Source organism: Opisthocomus hoazin, chromosome 11 (assembly GCF_030867145.1).
Source record: "Opisthocomus hoazin isolate bOpiHoa1 chromosome 11, bOpiHoa1.hap1, whole genome shotgun sequence".
Classification (NCBI taxonomy): domain Eukaryota; kingdom Metazoa; phylum Chordata; class Aves; order Opisthocomiformes; family Opisthocomidae; genus Opisthocomus; species Opisthocomus hoazin.
In genome coordinates this window covers 13454384-13478690 of record NC_134424.1, presented here as the reverse complement: position 1 = coordinate 13478690, position 24307 = coordinate 13454384, and the positions used below count along the sequence as shown (strand labels likewise).

The following is a 24307-nucleotide window of genomic DNA, read 5'->3' as shown; positions in this document are numbered from 1 at the left end:
GAAGTTGCCTGCCTAATTCCTCCGTGATCACGCTGAAAGCATACCCCATAATCTTAAGGGATGTGCTAAAGCTTTGCTGGGACTCACTCAGCAGAAACTGTTTGGGATTATTCCACAACACACTAATTCTGTCCTGATTTAAAGGGGCACCATCAACCTAGTTTAGACACCAGACCTGCCCTGTCTCACGACTGTCCAGCTGTAAATATCCTCTCAATAGCTGATATTTTTGCCATTTGTATCCACTTTGGTTACCTGGAAATGAAAAGGAAAGGAAAAAGACTGAAAAAACCAGAATCACGTTAGCATGATGGACTCATGCCCATCAAGGGATATTTGATTACTAAGGCTTTGAGTGGTGTTATTATAATTATAATAATATGATCAATGAGTGTAGGAATCTATTGCAGTTATTTACTTCCACGTGCAACTAACGCACTTACGTTATACACGTGGTGGTCTTCTATGGTTGGCTTCAGCAAATGGATCACAGGCTGCCAGCTAACACCAGCAAGCAGAAGTACTCTTTTTGTTCAAAAGGCGGGTACTAACATTCTCCATGCTGCCAAGCCTGAGTCCAATTTCTGTTCCAGACTGCAGCTTCCGTACCTGTGGAATTATTGTTAGTTTTCATGTTAAGGTGGCCTATGCTTTGTAAATAACAATGAAGAGATATTACCAGTGCTCTCCTTTTTATGAGCCTAGGACATGAAATTGAGAGGAAGAACTAAAGCAGCCATGAAATCCCTATTAAACAACTAATGGTTTCTAAAGCATCTTGGAGATATTCATTTTACTAGGCTTATGCTGCAATCTTCTATCATTATTTTAATGAAATAAAGCCCTTGACTATTTCCAGAGGCAACTTTTTCTTTCACACACCAAAGACATTCTGGTTACCAAAAAGAAAACAATCCTGGAGTAGGAATCACCACAGAATGGGCAGGAAATTCAGGAAAGCTACATTAAATGTGACTGGAGACAGGTTCTGAACCTTTGGAACAGCAAACAGAACAATTAAGACTCTCAGTTACACGCATCATTATGTTTAATATGAAAAACATTTCTAGATATAAATCATATTTATAAAACAATCCATACCATCTCTGATAGCATCACACATAGTTGCAGCTGAAGGAATGTGAAACACCCATTTCATATTTCACCTATTATATCGTGTGCTTTCTGTCCCCCACTTTGCTCGGGGAAGTAAACCTAGACTAATCAGCTTCACTTTGTGAGTCGCATGAATTTCACATCTTCACTAGATTTAGATTAATACTGGTGGCAAACTTTTAAACCAAGAGAAGCTTCAAAACAATTCTTCAGAAAAACACTGCTATTAGAACGTACACCTGAACACACCCATATGGCAGGTGACATTCTCTGAGAGGCCGTAAAGATTCACATTGCAAAGATGACAAAATAAGCAGATTCCAACAGCACAAAACCAGACCGCAGAGATTTTGGAAGGGGGCACACAGTCAGCAGGATCGTCCAGGCTCTGTCTGTGAGGAAGGAACAGGACTAACGCATTCAGACAAGCAACAGGTTCCCCCAAATTAATTTCAGAGTCTGGTCTTTCAGGTGCAATCAGAGGCCTCGCTTGCTTTCTCACGATTGAATCATTTTCTTCTGCGTGTCAAAGACGTATCTTTTAAAGAGAAGAGAGATCGTAACAGGTTGGGCTGAATCATTCTTGCTGCTTTCATCCTCTTTGGTTGTATCCCCCTTCCCCGCCTTCGACTTTTTCTTGGAGGCAACAGTAAGAAGCATCTTGGTGTCTGGCTTCAGCCCATCTGTAAAAAACAAGAACATGCATGATAAATGCGCTCAACATCCCGTTTCAGTATAGCTGGAAAAAATGAACAGGCAAGTTTACTTCTGAAATCAGCCAAAGAAAATAAAGTAAATCAGATGCATTAGGAAAGTCACATTTCTGCATCACACTTCTGGAATATAATACTCACATGAAAAACAGAAGAAGCCTTCAAACATAGTTCACAAAAGCGATACCCCAAATCCAGTGCAGTATCCTTCTACAGCTTTTGAAGTATTAAATACAGATAAAAATTTAAACAAGCCAGACAAACTTGCCTGGTCTAGGCCTTTTCCTCAGCAGACCTTTCCTATTGTTTACACACAACTCCCAAAGTTTCTTCTCATCAGTAAGAATATTTATAAAAATGTAAGTGATGAATAAGAAATACCCAGTAAAATACTATAATTGTATAGAGTCCTAAGACTCAGAAGGTTCTTGAATGTCTTTAGTCTATTTCCCAGACCTGCCAGAAGCACTCTGCTTAGATTTAATAAATGATACAATTTGTATTTGTTTGGGGTTTTTTGTTTGGTTGTCTTTTTGGCTAAAACACAGTATTTGTTTTAGGGTTAGAACTGTCACTTCTTAGGCAGACTAGAATTAACCTGTGTAAGGATTCGGTGGATCTAACTTAAGTCTTTCTCCAGACATTTATGCCAAACAAAAATATTCGTCCTTTTTTTCCTAAATGGCTAGGGTTTATTACACTTTTATATCTTCTTTTAACTTGACATGCTGGTGACATTTTAGATATGAAATGCAAGATAGCAAAGCCCAAAGAAACGTTGTAAAACAAGAGAGATGCAGCTCCTGAAAGCCCACTCCTGAAGAATTGCCTTCTTACAGCAGAAGACCGCAACCTCCTCAGAAGCTCGTCCAGCACCATCTGAACATGCTGCGATGTGGTTCTCAGGCATTTGGCCAAATTTGGTTCAGGTATTTTTAACCTGTGGTGTCACATAACCTTATCTCAAACACTTTATCAGCTTCTCTCCCCTCATATTGAAATTCAGATGCGGATTCTTGTATCCAGCCTGACAAAAAGGTTGAGATGCTTATAATTTCCTGGAGACAGGAGGTCTGCAGCCACAGGTGATCTGCTCCAGCGCAGACACGGCCCGAGGCACTTCCAGCTGACTGCAGGGGACTCGGCCCCAGAGCCCACCTTCTCACTTCGCTGGGTCCAGCAGCAAATTGTTCTAGGCGCATCCCCGTCACCCGGCGAGGGGAAGGGAGGGAACGGGGAAGCAAATCCAGGGAACTGCCCGTTTGCCATTTCATAACCGGAGGTCGTAAACCAGCCCCAACGCCCCGCAGCAGCGCCACAGGGAGGCTTCTGGAGACAGAGCAGGTCTTGTTTTTTGGAAAAAATGCAAGAGCACAAAAGAGAAGAAAAGCAACAAGATTGGTATATAAATAAATAAATTACAGTCTACACTAAGGCTGCAGAAGTCCAGCATCAAGCAGAACCAACTTTGTATAGTTCTGCAAGATCTTGTATTTCACAGCCAGGGGAGCAGCCGTTTTCTCTTTTCAGATGGCACAATACAAAAAAAAGCAATGATTATTTCATTGTGAAAATAACTGAGACTGATTTTCCTTGATGGCTGAGAAGTCTGATAATGACTATCTTTGCATGTGTAAGGTTCAATTAATCAAACTAGACAATATGGTGTGGCCAGACCACATATTTATTATATGGTTTTATTACATTGTATATTCATGTTTGATGCAGCTGTTTCAATTTTTTAATTGGATGCTTTCATATAAATCCCATTAATATTATTAGCCTTACAATCACTCCATCGTCATAAAAAAAAAAACTAATTTACCATTACATGAAAAGCAACTTATTTCCTATTTGGAAAGCTCCAAGAACCTCTTGGGTACTGCCACAAAAAAAAAAAAAATCAACTGTCAAAAAAGAGGAAAACAAAACAAAAACAGCAAAAAGAGTGACCTCATGCAGTCCCACTCTCTACCTTTGAAGAATTTATTTCATATTATATGTTTTCTACTGTTTTGACCAGCCTAAATTCAAGTGTCCCTGAACAGAGTTTCCTCCACTTTCCTGGGAAGACCATTTATTTTTTGGACAAGGAAGCATTTCATTTTGCTTTCTAGTTGGTTTCCCTTTCTTATCACTATTACTAATGTTGCTGTTACTGGCACATTACTGTTTAAGAAAGATGTTTAACTAAATCCTTTCAAGAAAGACACACTTTAAATTAATTAAAGCAAACAAATCCTAAAATACTTCTATTTATGTTAGCAGGCTTTGAGAGACTAATTTCTCCAAAATGCTAATTGGCGGAAAGACGAGAGGAAGGGAGGAGATGTGGCGCTAACATTGCAGCCAAAATTTTTGCTTGTGGGTATGTGCAGCGAGGCACCAAGGCTGCTCCTGCAAGCCCCTGGCCTGCAGCCCGCAGGGTGGTGATGCCCCCGGCTGGGGCAGCCTCTCGCCCCGCAGCAGCGAGCGGGGGCGAGGATGAACGAGCCGCTTCGGATAGACCGGGCTGCAAAAGCCGCCCGTGACATCAGTGAGCTCCCGGACTGCCCAACACCGCAGAGAGCCGGTACATCAGCTGAACTGTGTTTAAAACAAAGAATCTCATGTTTGAAAAATGTCATTTTCAAGAAAAACGGATATGCTGCACATGGAACTGTACTGGGGAAAACGTATCTAAAACCGAGCAATCAGTTCCTCCACCCTATCACCGACTTCCACATATGGAGAAGTGAAGATATACCTCAGCCACAGCCCTCAATGCCTATTTGGACTCAAATACGGTATATTTTGGGTAAGAAGTTTACAGAAGAAATGGAAGAACGTGGTAGTTCCTACCAGTGAAATGACGGGCTGACAGCCAAAGGCAGCTCAGGTATTATTAAATTCACAAGGTATCTAAATTACCTAATCAGATCCCATGGCCCTCATTCTGCAAACAGATTAGGTGGCTGGCATCGTACCCTAACAAATAGCATTTTCTGTTTTTCTGCGCTGGTGCCAGGAGGTCTAAGGGCTGGAGAGGCTCTGTGATAGGGAGCAGCACAAAGGAGCAGGCAGGGAGAGACAGGCGGGGAGGCACAATCGGGGTTTCATCTACCTCCGCGGATTTCTCGCATTACACACAATGCATGCTTTACATTTTACAAAACCAAGGAAATGAAGGGAAATATATCTGTCACCGAAGAAGACATCAGACCTCTAATAGCTGAAATGATGGATATTTTTAGATGGAGGTCTAGTTTAACTTACTTACATTAAGGGTCTAATCTCTCCTGAACAATAGCTATGTTAGCTTGAATACATAGTGAGAAATCTCTTCCATTAATTAAGTGCTGCCTGTACTACTCGGATTTGTAACAAATGTTAATAGATTTTTTTTTTTCTTCCTCTGTTGGACAATTACTTTATTTTGCCAAGTTGCTAATGGATTAAATTAAAAAGGTCCGTGTGTTAAAAAAAGACTTCAGCTTCAAAGTTCCAAGAAATGCCTCACATACAACAGCGGAAGATACCTATATATTAATATTATTTTTAATGGGCAGTCCTCAGAGGCACATAAGATATCTGAAAGCTTGGCAAATTCATTCCCACCCATCTTAACCATGTCTCTAACAAGAAGCATCCAGACAAGTCTTACGGAAAATGTACTTGCAGCATCAACTAGTGCAGGTTAGACACAAAAATCTACTTGTAAAATAGTTTCAACTACTGCTAATAATTAACAAATAAGAATACAGGCTCTTAACATAATATCCTTTGTCTCAGCATGGTCTCAAGGATTTAATGCAAACTGAGCCATTTATAAATGCAAAAGAAAAGGTGAATTTTCAAACTCAAATGAAAAGCGATACCCCATCAGGAAAAATATTTTCCAACTCAAAAAACAGTTTCACATGCACAAAATAAAGGATAAATGGAGTATTTGACACAATTTTCACAAATAACAGCTAGCTTCTTAGCGATTTGCAGTATCTTATGTAGTTAAATGCACTGCAGCCTGGAGTTTTACAATTACTCATGCAAGAAGTTTGCATAGAAACAAGTAGATTTCATTAACTTCATATGGAAATTTCATATTGTAGAATTCTGGACCTCTTCTTGAGTATAAATATAGGAAATAAATTTTGCTCTCCCCCTCTAACGAAAATATGAGTATCTACGCAAGTTTTAATGCTTCGGCTTCTCCTTACGTTAACCATGCTGCCCTGTAACAGGGGCTCAGCAAAGCCCTGTGACAACCCCCCCCCGCTGACCCCGGTGGTCGCTGCGTCGGGCCCGTGGCCAGTCTCCGTCCCACAGTGCTGGGGAGTGCCCGCCAGTACACAAACCACAACAAATACAAAAAGCATATAAATGTCCATAACCGGCACGGTTTACTTATGCTTTGATTTTACTACTGCTTCAGCTGGAAGGAGGATGAAAGATGATACAATATCTGCTCTTCTAATTCCTTTTGCTAACCCAACATAAAGGAGCACTGCTGTGCTTTTTTTCCCATACGAATTTTTATTTCAACCATTACTGGTAAGCTTGGATCCTACTTTACCTTTTACACAACTTCCTCACTTCACATGCTCTTTCACATGGTATTGTCATTCCTTATCAACATCTTAAGTCATCTTTGGGGTTTTGTTTTTTGGGGTTTTTTTTGGGTTTTTTTGTTTTTTTGTTTTTTTTTGGGGGGGGGGGGGGGGGGAGGATGTTTTTTGGTGGGTTTTTTTTGCTTATTAGTCTTCTGCTCCTTGAAAAGGTCTCCAAGAGCTGGTCTTCTCTTTCTCCTAAAGTGCAGCTTCTTCTTCTTCCTCGACTCCCAGCTCCACTTGCTATTCTGCCCTTCAGGAGTCTTATAACTCCCTTTTCTTTTCCAACTTTATTTTTCAGATTTCTCATCTCCATATTTCTATTTCCTATTTCAACAGATCTCTTCAATATTTAGGATAGTCCTGTCCCCTTCAAAGTTAATGAAATGTGTTTGAATGGAAGATTTTAAAAACTGAATGCCAGAGACACTGTAGATGAGAAGCAAGATACTTCTCCTTCTAGCCCAGCCAGAGACAGTAGTGATTTTTAAGCAACTGATAAACACATCATTGAAAACAGGTGTAATAATATAGATGCAGGGCACGCTTTCCAGCACAGCCAAGGAGAACAGTTTATTTTGCTGAGCTTCAACTCCCTTCCCATATGCACACTTGTAAAAAAAGCCTACTGCTAACTACCCTAGCTAGCACTGATGAACATGAAAGTATTCACATGCAGTTACACAGTTTTCTTATGACACTGAAAAACATAACAGGGTAAAAAAAAAAAATCCTATTAAAAGACTTCAGGTCTCCTGATTCACTAAAACTTGGCTTTCAGGTCAAAATTAAAAGTTCATCCTACCAATAGGAAAACCAGCAAATGCATTACACAGCTACTTGCAGTGGTACTTGCAATGGGTTTGCTGGGAAAGTGCTGGCTCAGGATTCTTACCACTGTGTTAGGAAAAAGCACACTGAGGCTCCACCAGTAGCTCTCGCTGGAATAGAAAATATTCCTTTTTGCACTCAGTATTAAGACATTCCTAGACTATTTGTGACTGTCTCCAAGCCTCCAGTTCCACTCAGGAATTTGTGAGCAGAGATTCAGTGGGAAACTGAACTTGGTTTTTCCTGTCTGTAAACAAAATATCCTACTCACTTCCTTTGAACACCGCAGGTAGGAGACTCCGCTACCTGCAATTTCTTGTTTCCTGTCAACATTCAAATGTTAAAAATGGACTGAACATCAGAGAACAAGTTAACACAGCACACTGGATGTTGGAAATACTTTTCATCCGAGGCAAATGTAACCTTTTAATATGACAGGCAGACATTTTTCTTTCTTCCTGAGTGAAGGGAAAAAAAGGAAAAACTTGAAAGAGGCAAAAGGTTGGGGATAGTCCTCCCTCACAATGGGTTATTTGTAACAGCTGGTTTTCACAATTTCAGGATTTCCTTAAATTGAACCCTCAGAGCCTGAACCCTCATTACACAGTTAAGGAGTGCGTGTCTGCACCAACTCTCCCGCTAACAGAGAGTACAAAAGTTGGTTGACCTGAAAATCAGAAATAATTAGAGCCCCAGATGGAGACACCCATGCCACAGTCTGAGGCAGAAAGGCTGTGCTTGAAAGTGGACAAAGCCCAGCCTCTACCCCTACCTACTGCAATGACGGACCATTGAAAATAGAAACTTTTTACTAGTACTGCAGGACTTAAGAATCCAGTACTTCAGCATAACACAATTATAAACTAATTTGATTTTTTTTCTTGCAACAACTATGTATATTCATCCAAGACTTAAAAAAACCCATATATACCTATGTTCAAAGAAGGGTACAAGGTTAAAATACAGCACTTTTTCTGTTTCAGATTCTGATCAACTTTAAAACAAGAACAAATCTATCACTGGTTTCCAGCACAATTAAGAGAAATGCCAGTGGCACAAGTGTTGGCTCTCAGAGTCCCACAATACACCAGCAAGCACACACTTGTTCTCCACCTAGTCCCAAAACACGTCAGCAGTTCTACAAAAAAGTGATCATTAATCTGCACCCTGAAAACATGAAAAGCTCATGCAGTTATCCCCAAAGTAAAGTTCTGAAGTTTTGATTGAAACAAAAAGCAGCAGCATCCCAAAACCAGAGGATCCATTTGACCAGCCCCTCCTGTTACAGTTCTCTCTGCAGTCAGACAGAAAAGACAAGAACACCACAAAACATAACACCCTGTTGCTTACACTCCTTAGATTAAGCTATTAGGTAGCAACTCTGCTTCTCTTCACCTTTGCCAAAGATATCCAAATTCCTACCTTTTGATTTTATTCAAGCTAAGGTGGTCATTTTTATACTTCAATATCTCAGCAAAAAACACCAAGCTAATCAGGAAAAAAGAACATTTTTGTAAGCCTTCCAAGAACAAAAGTAGAATGTTACTCTGCCCATAAACACTGTAATAGGAACATCAGATATGTCAACCACATCTAGTAGACTGGATGACCCTGTCTAGAGTCATCTAGAGACTGCTGACCCTGTTAACTTGGCATCCCATCTGCTTGTCATTAATATATGGTGCTTCAGAAAGAGCAGGTATGAAAACTGTGTCCTGATCTAACTAGAGCCTGGAATCAGGTAGGAATTCTCTACCTGACACGTGGGTCAATACGTCAACACCTACCAACCTTTCTAGCCAAAAGATTTAAGCACAGTGCTACTAAAGGAGCCAATCTACTCCTAGGTGTTTATCACCATAATAACAAGCATAATATGATTATCTAGACAATTTCAATGAGTGAACCTCTGGCCAATTATTTCAAGAAACAAGAGATACTCCTTTCCCCGCTACCCTCAGAAGCTCAGGATTTGAGCTTCAATTACTTTCACAGATCAGGCAATGAATTTTACTTACGTAAATCCCTTCACAATTCTCCAGCAAACCTATTTTGAATTCACACCACCTTTTCCTACATCTCTTGTCAGCTCTCATACATTCTGCTACAGTTTCAAACTCCAGAGTAGCTTCATTTTTCTCTTCTGGCTGGTACAAGATCTGCTATTATCACTTTGCCTAGCTTGTGAATATTAATAAGACTACAGTGTGAAGTTGGCCAGGGAGAGCAATCAGGCTCCAAGGAGACTGCAAAGTAGACTCCTTCCTTCCTTCCAAATGGGAATTACACCAATGCCTTGGCATGGTACTTGGGATCTAAACAAAATATCCATAACTCATTGTTTGATGAGTTGGAACTAGATGAGCTTTAAGGTGCCTTCCAACCCAAACCATTCTACAACACAGACCAGACAAAAGGGTCCTACAGCCACCTGGAGCAGAAGCAGACCGCCCCATGTCCTGACCAAACACTGTTGTGACAGCCAGCCTGCATCAGCAGAGCAACTCCTGCAGCCTCAGCTTGGCAGACTGTTTGGAAATCCTTAACTACTAAAACATTTTCCCATAGATTGGGGAACAGCTGCCCCATACCACATCACAGAGAACTGCAGTTCAGTGGTGAACTGAATTGAGACTTGTGTATCAATTTGTTAAGTTTATATAGGCTTTTGGCCTGAAAGACATCATTATAAGAGGTGGTACTACTGGAAATAACACGGGTATCATTATGGGGTCCTACTTACCAGGGAAAGAGCTACTCTTCCTTGATGAGGGAGAGAGAAGGTGTTTTAATTCAAGAGGCTGACCTAGGTGAAGTTCAGGCTGAAGCTGTATTTGGAAAACTCTCACATCAAGCCGGACACAACCCTTTCAAGCTCAGTGCCAATTCTACACAATGGCTTGAACTGCACTCTCCGGCAGTCCTTAAAGGCACATTCTGTATCTTGGCTTTTGCTGCAAGCAATCAAGAAAGAATGCAAGAAAACAAAACTGTTTCCCAAGCACTGTTTGCTGGTGCCATAATTAATATAATCAAACAATTCCACAAATTGCTTCCAATTGCTGGCGTCACTTTCATGTGCAGAGCCAGACTTTCAAAGAAGGGCCCTTCTTGTCCTACATCCTTACGCTGGTAATGCTCGCTTCACACAATAGTAAACAAGACCTCACTAAATAGTATAGGGTAATTTGTACTGTAATAGGTCCCCAAGGCACCATGGACACAATTTCAAATGCCATCTAATTTTTCTTTTTAATTAAAAAAGCAGTTACTATATTTAAACAACAACACAAAAAAGTTCAGAGGGGACAGACTTGAGTTTCCCACAGCTCTCTGGGAGTTTTTTCAAGGTCAGGAAGAGTTTTATAGGCTCAATTGGTACACATTTTTTTCTTTAATTAGTCTGCCATACCCTCTGCATGAAGTCAGCGTCTTGATTTTCAGTCTGATATTTTTCATATTGCTAAATGGAGCACAGACTCCAGGACCGCACCGTACCCACCAGCTGCTGAACGGCTATTGACGCCATACTTCCCTACAGATGCCTTGCCTGCCCCTTCCTCTCCTCTCTTAGTCCTAAACTTCTCATCTACATCGAGGACACCAAGCATACCACATTGCATTGAGCGTGCCTTTCATTCAGTTTTATACTTCTCAACTTCCAGCAAGATAATCAGAATATATTAACCAATTTCCCAAACTTACATAGCATAACCACATTTCAAACTTTTTTGGCAAAAATAAAATGTAATAATTGAACACCAGATACAAATGGATCACTGTCATCTGAAGCCATGTAGCAGTGGATTGACAAATCTGGACCGTGTATCATACCATTGCTTTGCAACTATCTTATTATTTACGTGGTCTACACAAACCCACACACTAGAAGAATGTTTGCAGTTCCCACAGCAGGCTTTCCAAAACACACCCTAACCCAACATACCCTTTGGCCCCAAACAACAGCTCTGAAATGAAGTGACATACTTCAGATCTTCGTTTCTTGGCTAGTTGGCCATGCTGCAGTATGATTAGGTTGAGAGTACCAAGCCTGACCTTGTCCTGTAGGCCAACACATACTTCAGCCTGCCTAGGGCAACTCTCCTAAAGAGGACGACTTTACGCTTCGTACTCCTGAAACATAACTATGACTGTAATCTTCTTGTCTTCAAATCCAACACTGTCCCATTAGCCTAAAGAAAAGGATTTTCAAATCAATTTCTTCATGGGCTATATATGTGCTTTCAGGACATTAACAAGGCTGCAATTATGTCTGATACATCATAGCAGCAATTTTTGTAAAATCTGTTTTCACCTGATGGCCACTCAAAGTCCATGCCTAAGTGCTACACTCATTCCCCCAGCACACCTACAAGGGAGGCAACTCTCCCACTGATGCTGTGCTTTTAGTCTGTACATTCTTCAAACTCCCTGACGCAAAAATGGAGCGCATGGAAAATGCCCAGTGCGCAACAGGAGCAACTGTGAAAAAACAATGGAACTAATAAGGACATCAAATTATTAATACAAATATATGCAATGTAGTTGGAAGCTTGGGAACGCAGACAGGCTCTTGCTACTATTCAACAATAGAAAAATTACAGGAAGGTCAGCATGAAATATCCAAGACCATTCAAAACAGTCAAAGACAGAACAGCGTCTTAAAATCGCAATTATTGTCACTGGACCTCTAAGAACTACTCTCCCAACAAAGGAGAGAAGGAAAGAGACATGCAGACATCAACACGATGAGTAACATTTGGGAGAGTCTCTAATGACTGCTGTACAGGACAGACTTTCACACATCTTGCTTTAGTGGTGGTACTTGATGATTAAATCCTCAAATCAAGAGGGATAAATTCATAAAAATGTCCCAAAGAATACAGCTAGATATGTACAAATAGACCAAGGAACCACTAAGTATAGCAGCTGTCATAATTTTAAAACCCTTGGAGTATCATGTTGGGACTAAATTTATATCCAGCAAGGGAGTTCTCAGGCCAGAGACACCCAGCAATGGGCCAGAAGCTACTTTTGACTGAGTTTTTGTCAGTATCCCAGTACCTATAAAATAGTAAGTAAACAAAATGAACAATGCTCATGGTCTGTGCACTGAGGTGAGCAGAAACGTCTTAAAACATATTTTGAATTCAACATGAGACTAAAATTTCATCAGCCTAGTGAAAAGACGACGACAACAACAAAAACAGTACCAACACACAATCTTTCTTACAGCAGCCTTTCAGAAATGCATACAATGCAGGAAAAGTTCAGGTTCGCAGATCTGACACAGAATCAAAGGCAATTCATTACAAAGCAGCTTCAAATCAAAGTGCTAGATCCGCGGGCCTGTCTGTAATCCTACCATCTTGCCCGCAACTCTTGATGTTGAGTAGGCACCACAGAAGCCCGTTAAGCTGGACCAACTCCACTGACGTATCCCAGGCATCTGCTGCTCAGTGCTGGTCCAGAGTTTAAGTTTGGCGATATTCATCTTCCCCTGGGCTGCCTTTATAAAGCAATCCTGAACAATAGGACTTCAGAATAAAGAATAAAACATTTAATTTTTTTTTTAAACTTCTAGGCAAGGGCCTTTAATGCGATTAGAAGGGGAGGGGGATTGGATAGCTGCTTTTTCTTTTTTATGTTATGTATATTGTGTGTAAACAAATATGCAATTTGCTTTAAAAAGATAAGGTGATTAAATTTTTATCAGGCTTGTACTCTGTTGTCACCACAACAAAGAGAATTAGGAGGAGGAAAGAAAGGCCTTTTTATTTGAATTATGCTCTTACCAGAGGTTCTCTACAGCACAGCTGTAAAGCCACTCAATGTTCTCCAAACAGGCCCTTTGATTGCATTTTATTCAACTTGTTTGCATTTGGAGCAATCGAAAGGAAAAGAACGCTCCACATTTTGATGTCTTAATGTTCCTTAATACCTTCTTTAATTCATATTAAGCTTCTTAACTAGGGTGATGAATTCTTCAAAAACAATAAAGACCTAGTGCAGAAATCTTTCACACACCATGAAAATTGAAATTATAATGTATTCATGGCGCTTTTTTTGTTATGAAAAAACATTATTTAGAAGAAAGATATAAAGCATATAAAAAAATCCTGAAGTTGTATGAAAATTACTTGATCCACAGAAACAGATGAAAGTTCAAACTAATTATAAGGGAAATAAAATGTTGTGGGAGGTGGAGGAGAAGGAACAGTATGAGAATGTTGGGTTACAATGAAGTTTTCAGTCTTTTAATAACCTATAAATTACTTCTCTATGGCTTTCAACTAAAAAGGACTCTGGGAACTTGTATAATTTTGTTTTACCAATACAAATTCAAATGTTTGCCAGTTCTTCTTCCTTTATTTTTCATATACTACTTCCCTAAAATGCCTCTTCAGGTTCACAGTTCCACAGTGTATTTCCCTCCCAGCGTCTTTCATGGTCTGCCAAGACCAACAGCACACACTTCAAATCGCTGAATGTTGTAGTGGAGCATGCAAGCACCCACAGATGCAGCAGCTTCACAGGGCACGTGCTCCCGGGTGAGGTTCCCGAACTGAAACGCCATTCACGGGTGGATCTCAGTGAAATGGGAGGCAGGCTGCACAAGAAACGCAAGGGTCACGTAATAAGAAGTACAGAAGAGGCCACCCGAGGGACAAGACTAGATGGGCTTGTTTTAGCAGGCGCTGCATGTTTTCCAGTTACAGTTACAGGATGCTCAGTCTGGTTAAGCTCCAAACACTAATTATCTGGCCCAGATAATAAGACTCACTCTCGACGATTTCAATGTCCTTAAAATTCCCTTCCACAACAAACACAGCTTTCAGTGAAAGTCCATTACGGGACAAATCAGCCTTATCAAGGAATGTCCAGAAGAGCGTACTCTTGTTTGCTTCCCAATTTGTCTGTTATTTTACTATGTAAAAAACAAAATGTTATGTTGCAGCGTAATGTGTTCTCAGCAATACGTACACATATATAGCACATATATAGCTACAAACACTTCACCTTGCTCCTCCTTCTCCTCTGCAATGCAAGTCCAGAGAAGCAACAAGCAAGCCATGGTTGGCACTTCTACGAATACCAAAACAGTGCTAAATGAATCCTGAACTACACCAAATAATTTGAAAAATCCCTGAAATAATGTATTTGAAAAAGAACATACATTTTCACCTTGAATGTTCGTTATTTTCTGTTGGCATCCACTGACTGTTCACCTACCTTCCCTGAGTCACATTTTTAAACAAATTCCAGAAAAGCTCAAATTAAAATCTCCTGATAAAGCCTGCCATATTTACAAAATGCTTGTGAAAAAGCTCACTTAGCTGTACCAGCCATCAACTGACCACAATAATGAAAACAATTTTAAAAATTCACTTGCTGCATTTACCATAGAGTAAAACAATGCTGATCTTAATCTAATACATACGCACCCTGGGTGAAATGACACCTACCTCCCCCTCCTGAACTGGGTCACACCACACAAGCGCAGAAGCATCAAAACCTAAGAGTTTAAAAGCGTCTGTGGATCACTACAGCAAAACTGAAAAACCTCTCTCAACAAGTACCAAGCAATTGCGAACGATGTCAGAGGCGGCACAAACCAGCTTTATTTACAAACCAAAAGGATGCATGTCATCGCCCTCTGCCACGGTCTTGTGTCTTCTTCACATCTGTCCTACAAACTAATTGCTGTTTTTGAAGGAAACAGCGCAGAGAGACAAAGCAATGCTAAAATGGACAGTTATCAAGCACAGTAATCCTCTTATAACCAGTAACGCCTCCTGTATCCCACCTATTAAAACTTGCATCTGCATTTTTGTAAGTAAGCATGTACAAAATTGGCATGTGCAAAACACTATTTATGTGTGTAACCAGTTAGAAGTCTTAACTGTTGTATCTATGAAAGTTTGTGCCTTTAAGCAGAAATAATTAGTGAATTTTAATTTGTTTTAAATGTTGAAAAATTCCTTCCAAGTAAATTGAGTCAACAAGCCAGCAAAGGATGAATACATGTATCTGTTTTTTATTTATAAAATAAAAAACTCTAGTCTATACATTTCTTAGTCAGCCACAAATCCTCCAGCAGTGAAAAAATACTTTGCAATAACTAAGTTCCCTGCATTTCTGTTAATTAAGACACTATGTTCCTCCCCATTCAGCACATGCTGGTTGAGCGCCATTGAGCCTTTAACTGATTCTTTGTATTATTTGACTACTACTATTTTAAAATGTTCTTCTAGAAATTAATTAGCCAGTGATTTTGGAAACTGGGAAAGGGAGGAAAGATTTGCAGAATGGAAACTGTTCCTGTCAGCTACTGCAATACCATTAATCTCAAAAAATGCAAAAAGTCATCAGCCCACCCTCAAATAAAGACATTTCAAATGAATATCAGCATTATTTTTAAAGACGTAACTTATTTATATTCCCCTTCTCAATACCAAGACTTTCACAGTTCAAATTTCTCATGCTTTTTCTCAGTAATCACAAAGACCAGAAATAAACCTTTGAATCCAGGTTAATATTTTCTAATAATTATTTTACAGTTCTTGGGCTCTAAATAAACAGCAACACTGACAAAGTCGAACAGAGACAAACAGTCACACGTCTGTACAAAGGGGCAGGCATACCAAGTCAGACCTTAATCGAGATAGCACAAGTTGCAGAGATAACAATGACACAAGACCTAGCACATTTTAAGAACTTAATACCTCTATCCATGCCACAGCAGTACTTCCATTTTTCTAGGCAAGCACCCAAGGGCTGGGTTTCCTTCCTCATTACGCTCCTCCTGGGGCACAGCTTGTTCTAAAACCTAGTGAAGTAAGGTATTGGAAAATGCAGGTACAGCCCCCGTCCGAGTCCACGAGAAGCAGATCATATTTAAGGCTGAAGGAGATTAGCTTTCCTGAGCTATCCCCAGTAAATACTCTCTTCATCTTTGTGAAACTTCCCAGTGCCGACATCGTTTAGAAAGAAGATGTAGGCAATTTACAAGGCTCAGATGCAGAAATTGGTAACAAATGTCCTGATGCCAGGTGACTGGCTGGAAGAGAATGAATTACAACAACCTAACTTACAAGATTCCCACTACCAATGCCAATCTGTTGGCGTGTCTGAGTCTGAATCTGGCAGTGAGAGGGAAAAGGTTAGCAATTAGTATTTCAGGGTGTTACAACAGCCAACCTAGCTCTGCAGACCAATGACCCAGACTGAAAAGTTACTGCATGTTTCCAACACACCAACTCACACTTGCACTGCAAAAAATCCAACCCCTGCAAATAAATTTGGTGTTTCTAGGGAGTGCAGTAAAAGGCAGCACTGAAGGAGAGGAAAATTAGATTACAGAAGACATAATATGACCAGCCAAAACACACAAACAAGTTAAGAATAAATTAGCCCCATTACCAAAACCACAAAGGCAGCATCTTGTGTGATGACTGTTGATTTCATTGAGTTTGGGTTCTAGTATAGTCTATTTCAGAAGCAGTTCTCACACCTGAAGATTTATTTTCTTGACAAATAGTTGTTAAACATTTGCCTTGTACTAACATATCAGTGTTTATGATACCCCAACGTACTCAAAGACAACACAAGAACATAGTTTAGCCTGTCAAGCTAAATGACTTGTGCTTGACTCTACCAAAGCAAGGACTAGCTTTTGCCCATTGAGTTTTGTTAGAATACTGGATTTTTGAAGGTGGAGAGAATAAAAACTAAAACAAATTCACAATCAAATTACATTTTCTCTGAAGCCTTTTCTATGTCTTCTTCCTAACTCCTATTTCTCGTATTATGATACTGCCCCAGTCAGCTTTGCACTTCACAGCAACTAAAAAGACATCCAATAAAAGGAAATGGAATGTCCCTTTCAATACTCATCTATGCCTGTGTTCTCCATTTAGACCCCTGCCTCGGGGTTTTAATTCCCTCTACCCTTACTCTCTAGTTAGCCTCAGTGGTCCTGATGTCTCCACTTACTGCTTAGGGCAGAGCTGATCAACTGCAGGTTCTGTGACGGCAACCAAGAAGCCATTTACAATTCCAACAGCTGTTACTGATTTTGTAGCAGATTCACGGCAAATCCGCGGTTCAAACCCTCCCTCCTTACGCAGAGGAAGAAAACAAGATCAAAACCCAAGAAAAGGGAAGGACTGGCAAAGTGTCATGGATAAAGGCACAGCCCTAGCCGATAGCCATTTTGCCTGTGGAAAGCTAGCAACACAGAGACTATTACACCACTAAGTCAAGCCTGAGGTCCTATCTTATCCAGGTTCCTTCCTCACCAGCAGACACCAGAGGAGGAAACCTGCAGTGCAGCACAACACTGAGCCACATTCTCCTTCTAATGACCTAGGTGCCCTGCAGACAGCAACACGGCGCAAGCACACCTCAGTGCAGGTTCATGCGCCAACACCACACCCCTGCTTTGTCAAGCTATTTCAGCCTTCATAGATCAAAACGGAAGCAGCAGCAGCATTCCCTCATCCTGCAGATTGATGATGAGGGAACTCATATAAAAGCGTTTGTTTTACACCCAGTTCATCAAGGCTATGGATCTACAGCAAGTTTACATTAATACTTACACTGCTACACTTCAAACTCTACTAAAAAATCTCAAGGAGAAAGAAAAATCTGAGTCTTTACAAAATCTACCAGATGCACTCCCTTCCGAACAGGTTTAAACAATAAGTCTTCACAAGGTTTTCCTCATCCTTTTATCCTTTGGAAGAAATACGGAATACCGTGAGGAAGATAACAGCCTAGCTCTCTGGAAGGCAACCAGTAGTTTGCCCAAGAGACACGCGGGTGGGTTAGCATGAGGCAGCATCTTCACCTCCCTCACAAACAAACAAAAAAAATCAGCCTCCAGGTCTTAAATGCACACACTTAAGACAACCTGTGTGGTACCCAAGCTCTGCTCTAAGTGCAAGAAAAGAGATCAGTCTGCAGACAGGAATGAAGCAGTCCTGTTCCCTGTATTAGGCAAAAAGATACTGAGCAAGGAGCACATCCAGATTGCTTCTGCAGCAAGTCAGAAGTGAGACGAAGATAGCAATTACCTTCAGGATTCTGTTTCATATTTACATGCATCATCTTCAACCTAACAATGTTTTATTAAAAGAGACAGCAGAAATAAAACACACATCCAGATGAGAGCCACTCAACTTCCAACTCCAAAGTATACTTCCAGTGAATTTCACTGGAACAAAACAAAAAAAAGCCTTAACATTAGAAGAACCTCCCGGTCGGCTGTGCCGACTTCTAATGAAGGTTAGTTTGTGCTCTGAAATCTAAAATTATAATGGACAGGCCACTCTATTCCCACCTTTTATTCAGTCCTATTTAACTACTCCAAATATATACTACCTAAATTTGTATACTCTTTAACAGTAGTTAATCTTCAATTAAAATACCTAGAGCAGAAACTAAGATAACTGGTTTAAAAGGTAAAAGCTTATTGACAAAAATGTATTCTTCATATTGGCTTTTTTTAATTCTGCATATTAAAAATGTCATTTTTATGGCTTGAAAAAAATCTTCAGGAATAATGAAGGCTAACAAAAGACTGAAGAGCAGTAATTTAAAAAGCTCCATATGTAGCATCCTGATTACTGTATCAGTCCCATTTCCATAACGAAGAGAGAAGTCACCAAACTGCTGCCTGTCCTTCCTGGTGACAAAGAAAGGGCGAAGAGGACAGCATGTTTTCAAGGCATCATCCTTCAGGCTCTAAGGGAAGAACAAGCAGTCTCCTGCAGTACAATATGTGGGTGTCAGCGTCCGGCACTTTTCTGGAATACGGTAACCCCAGCTCTGGTGGTCCCTGCACATGCACTTAATTTGGAAGCAGCTGGGTTCAAAAGTTTATCCTCACTTTTTGACCTGCAAAGGTTTAGTGTGTGGGCGTGCACATGAGTGTGTACATCATATCACACAAGCTGAAGATGTGCAGCCACAATATACACAGTGTGCTAGTGTTTATGTGTATGGTTTTGCACGCAGAACATCGTGCATATTTTTAAATGCCAAAACATCATCCAGTCTACACAGTGACCTGCACTGCATGAGCATTCAGCCTTCCCAAGCCAAACGTGGCCAGTCTGCATTTCAAAATTCAGTAAGCTTCTGGATTTTTTTTGCCTAATTTCAAAAGGACACATTAAGGAAGGAATTTGTTAACTGCAATTCTACCTATTTAGATAGAATAGGTTCAACATGCTTCACAGAAAGTGCAACAACCAAACCTGCAAGTTTGTCCAGATTAATGTCTCCAACATGCTGATCACAGGTACACCTGAGTAATGGATACAATGGCCAGAGAATTATCTTCCCATTACAGTGTTCTTCAACACAGATGCAGTGAGCTAAAAATGAAAGTGAAGCAGAGGTGAAGAAAGAGAGGCAGGAGACTGGAAAGGACAAGGAGTCTGGGAATCTCTGAGCACAGTAAGCTCATGGGAACCGGTGACAAAAGTATAGTCACAGACTGGTGGAATAAATAGTCAGAGCTCAGAATTAATGTATCCTCCAGCCGACATCTGAATATTTTCTTGAATTGCTCTAAAGCACTCTACAATTGCAGGCAGAAATCCCTGATCATGGCACAAAGGACATTTTTTCAACCATTTGTCATTTTACAGCTCAGACACAGAAGGAAGTTAGTGCCTATCAGCTGAGCTGCGGTAACTGCAAATATACTCCTCAGCACATCATATGCACAACAGAACATCTTCACTGGGATTTGAAGAGAGATCTAAGGTTATGAATTTATAGCACATTTGTGATGGGGTTTGAGCTTTCAGACAGTCACTATCACTGAGATAACAAAGAGCAACTCATTAATCCACGGAAATGTGACAGTATAGTTGAGTGCAATGGTTTTCTCAGCACTTGTGTTATTTTGAAATCTTGAATCAATTGTTTACAGAAGCTCTTCACTTGTGTTCACAGCAGTAAGTGCTCTACATACCAGTGAACCTTTAATAATTCCTAATGTGCAGCATGTATGAAGTAGTGGTTTGTTTTATTTCAAAGATAAAAACCAGCACACATAATGGATAAATAGTTCATGATGAGTAGAAAACACAAATTTTCAAAGAGAACAAGCATTTTCTGTTTGTTGATAAAGTTATGACTTTCGGTCAGAATTACACAACAGTCACTCTATTACAAACCAGTTCCAAACACAACAGAGGGAAAACACTTTGTATGCAACAGAAATCAAGTAAAGTATGTAAGCATAATGGCATAGAAAAGTTATTTAACAGAAGAGCCCATACATCAGCAACTGAAACTGCAAATTAAAACATAAGATGGTGCCCCAGGGGGAACACTTCGCACAAAGACATTACAGACGGCAAGTCTATGAAGACCAGACTGTTTGACCAATGCCAAAAAATGCAAGTCTCTCTTCAAAAGTTCCAGGGACATAAAGCAAAAAGTTACTGTTCAGAGCCATTGTGCTTTTCAAACTTTCTTGTGACCTAAAAACCTACCCAGCTTTCCAGGGAAATTTCCAGTTTTCAACGGAAATGTTTTATACACTGCATTAGCATCAGATGTGATCCCCTAAAAGGTGAAAAATAAGGGCAAAAGCCCTCCTAGAATACAAAAATTATACTTTCATTGTTATAAAGTAATCATAACATCTAGTGCAACAGTCAAAGGAAATGCTTCCTATTTTTGTTTCAGGACAGTTGTGCCCAACTATTTAAAAAAAAGTAAAATCAAAATAACAAATAATAATAATTCCACTGTATTACTAAGGCAGACAAATAAAACAAAACTCACTGAACAATTAAAGAGAAGAGTAGGCTGTCCGATGCCATGCAAGCTCCCAGGCTGACAGCTCTGTGCAAGGGACACCAGTGCTCGCTGCTGCATGCAGTCGGGACAGCACATTTATTCTTTCATAAGTAAACTGGATTCTACCTGTTTTGTGAGTAGAAATTGGGAGTAACTCGAGACATTCAATGGTTGAAATGAGAATACAATTGAACCAATAACTGATGCTCATACCAAGGAAAACAGAGGAACAAGTACTGCCTTACAGAAGCCCCAAAACTGTAACGCAACTCGGTCTCCAGTTATTGTAGCCCTAATGGACAGGCATTTGGATTGGCAATCAAGAAACCCAGACCCAGGGCGTTTTGCTTGTTTGGCTTCTACCAGTTCACGGTATGATTTCAACTCTGTCTCAGCTTCCCCACTTACAAAGTGGGGTTAATAATGCCACAATTCTTTATATAATACATTGAAATACACAGCCCTTTTTTAATCTGAAGAGCTACATATTATTTAGTAAGTTTACAAAGTATCATTGATGATGAAACCGCTTGTTTCTTTTAACTTAATCTTTAAACAACTCCACTGAGGTCTGAAGATCTTTATTTATTTTTGATTTTACAAATTTTTAAAAAATGCTTTTCGTGGAGATGTAATTCATGAGTTTAATATTTCATCAAATATGCTTTTGTTAAGTGCTGTTGAGGAGGCACATTACTCAAGGTCATAAACTTTAAGTCAAATCGCAGGCAACTGAGCAGCTCCTGTCCTTTTTCTATGGTCTCCATGCCCTCCACAGAAGGCTAATTATTTTACAACAAAACTTGAGAAGTGTATTTCTTGCCCTAAAGCCATATTTGTTCATTGTTTCACTATTTCTGCTTCCAGAGCATGAATTCATGTCTGCAGATCATATTTTCCCATCAGACCCACAGTGCTTGATCCATCCCTACACCAGCAAGAAGAATCACGTTGAAGGTAAATTACAGCCTAAAGAAGCATTAACTTTTGATCAATGCGAAACTTAAACCACAACAAAGGAAAATGTAGATACAGAGTTCAAAAGTCAAATAAGAATCAGAAGTATCTCTCAACTTGCCTAGGCTGTGGGTCTTCCAAGGTTGCTGGTAAAAAAACCAAACAACTCTCTAAAGTCTTTATATTTTTCAGAAAATTAAAAATTATGTCTATTGCCAATTTCTGTACCTGCATCCTCATTATGGCTATCTTTTGGCCCACAGTATATTGAGAAAGGAATTAATAGCTATCTGTATCCATTTCCTCTACGACATAACTGAGAGGAAAGTTTTCTACCTTTTGTCTGTTGTTTTGCGAAAGAGTCTGTAAGAAACTGGTATATGTACATTCGCTATTCCAGTATTTTTCTCCAAAATTTTCACAAGCCAGAGCTCAACAGTCTTCTGCAAAAAGCCATGCCTTAATCTCTTTACGCCGTACTGAGGTACAGATTGTGGCAATTTATTTAAGCATCTAAGCTGTTTGAATGAATTCTTACATCATTACTTCTGTCACACCTATGTTTTTTCTTTAATTATCAGTATAATATTTGCAGAAAAACAGTCCTGCAAAAGTAAATAGTTTCCTCATATAAGCAACAAATTAGATGATTATGAGGAGTGAGGCTCTAGATGTCCAGAAAGTCATGATCATTACATCAGCTACATTCAGCTACATTTTTAGGACAAGTTCCAAGATGTGCTGACATAAAAAACAGAAGTCATGGAAACAGAGAAAGAAAAATCTCACGGTATTGTTTTGTACCAAAATAGATACTTCTATTTTTAGGGAAAACAAAAAAAAACAAGCCAGCAAATGTACTGCTGAACTTAGGTCTGGAAAAGGGAGTTCCCCAACTATATAATATTTGTCAGCCTCACCCAAAATAAAGCAAGCAGGGCTGGTTGGCTGTAAAAATCCATTAGGACCAAGTGATCCTGTTAAGGGAGTTAAAGCTTATTCTAGTCTCTTTTGTTATCTTGAAGCTCCTGCTTTATCTCAGTCACATCCACAGCCTAGTCTTTCACAAGAACCTCTGAATCCAACCTTTAAGCTGTTTCCTACCCCATGCTCTCTTTTCTGAGCATGTCTGAGGGACCAGCACCCACACATACTGGAAAAGGGGTTCCTGCACTCTGCGCTGCACAGAAAAAGCCTCACTCCCCTGAAACACCAAAGGATGCCATATGCAATCCCATATGACAGAAGTTTGCTGTTCAGGAAATCAGGGATCAAAAGTAGTGTCCTAATGCATATCTGAGCAAATGAAAAAAGAACTCTAGAAGTGTACCATGTTACAACTGTGTCTGGTAAAAGAGGTGAGATCAGCAACTTCACCGGGATACAAAGAGCGAGTAACACGCAGTAGTGTTCCAGGTGCTCAAAACATTCACTTTTCAGAACCCAGAACGCACAGGGATCATATACAGCCCTCTCAAGAGCAGCCAAAATGCACGCGTTATCTTGGGTCAGCGTTGAGCAAAAGCCCGTGCTGAAATTCATTAAACCTCTTTGGACACAGTGCAATCGCAAGGCACGGGTGTTCAGACTGCAGCTCCATCTTCCTCCGAGCACTGCATACAGCATTCCTTTGTACAGCCTTGGCTGCAAGCCCACTGGTTTCACCACTTAACGCTGAGACGCGCTGTAAAGCTTTTATATTTGTTGAAGCACAGTGAGAAAATGCCTGAAAAGTGCCAGTACATGTCTGAAACGCCGCCAACCTGTACCATCTTAAAATCACAGGCATCATTAAGAAAAGATTGATAATTAAGACACAAATAAAACAGGTCTAACAAACCCAAATTAATAAAGAAATAAACTTATAACTGCAATCTTTCGCCTTTCATGACGACCAAATACGGTACACTGGATCAGCTTTCAGCTCTTAGCAAGGCTGGGGGAAGGGGAAAGACTCGTTTAACAGTTGGTCCTATTTAGTCATACAAAGCTGGAAGGAGGCAAAAGGGTAATAATTTAGCAATGAAGAAACTCCAAAGACCTAGGAAAAGCATGGCAGCCTCCAGAGCTGGGGTTTGCCAAAAGGCTATTTTGGGGATGGGTAGGGCTACAAAGCTGCTATTAAGCTTCAATCCTTAAAATAAGCCCATAAACTCAGAAAATATTTATCTGGAAGGGTGGCAGCCCAATAAAAGTTTTATGAATGTTTTAAAACTGCCCTGTCAAGGGGCTAGCCGCTCAGTCACCTCCCTCCCTCCTGAAAAACAACACATACAAGAA

At 40.1% G+C, this 24307-nt stretch overlaps 1 protein-coding gene across 2 annotated transcripts in view; it reads right to left on the bottom strand.

Annotated features, from left to right (window-relative positions):
* Window positions 1-740: 740 nt before the first annotated feature.
* EEFSEC (eukaryotic elongation factor, selenocysteine-tRNA specific) overlaps window positions 741-24307 on the bottom strand; it is a 128040-nt gene continuing 104473 nt past the window's right edge. Inside the window, exon 7 of one of the 2 annotated variants that reach the window (XM_075432553.1) lies at window positions 741-1799. In XM_075432553.1, coding sequence (XP_075288668.1) covers window positions 1615-1799 — 185 coding nt within the window. In that variant the 3' untranslated portion in view covers window positions 741-1614. The remainder of the gene's footprint in view (window positions 1800-24307) is intronic. The other variant, XM_075432554.1, reaches the window with a different exon arrangement.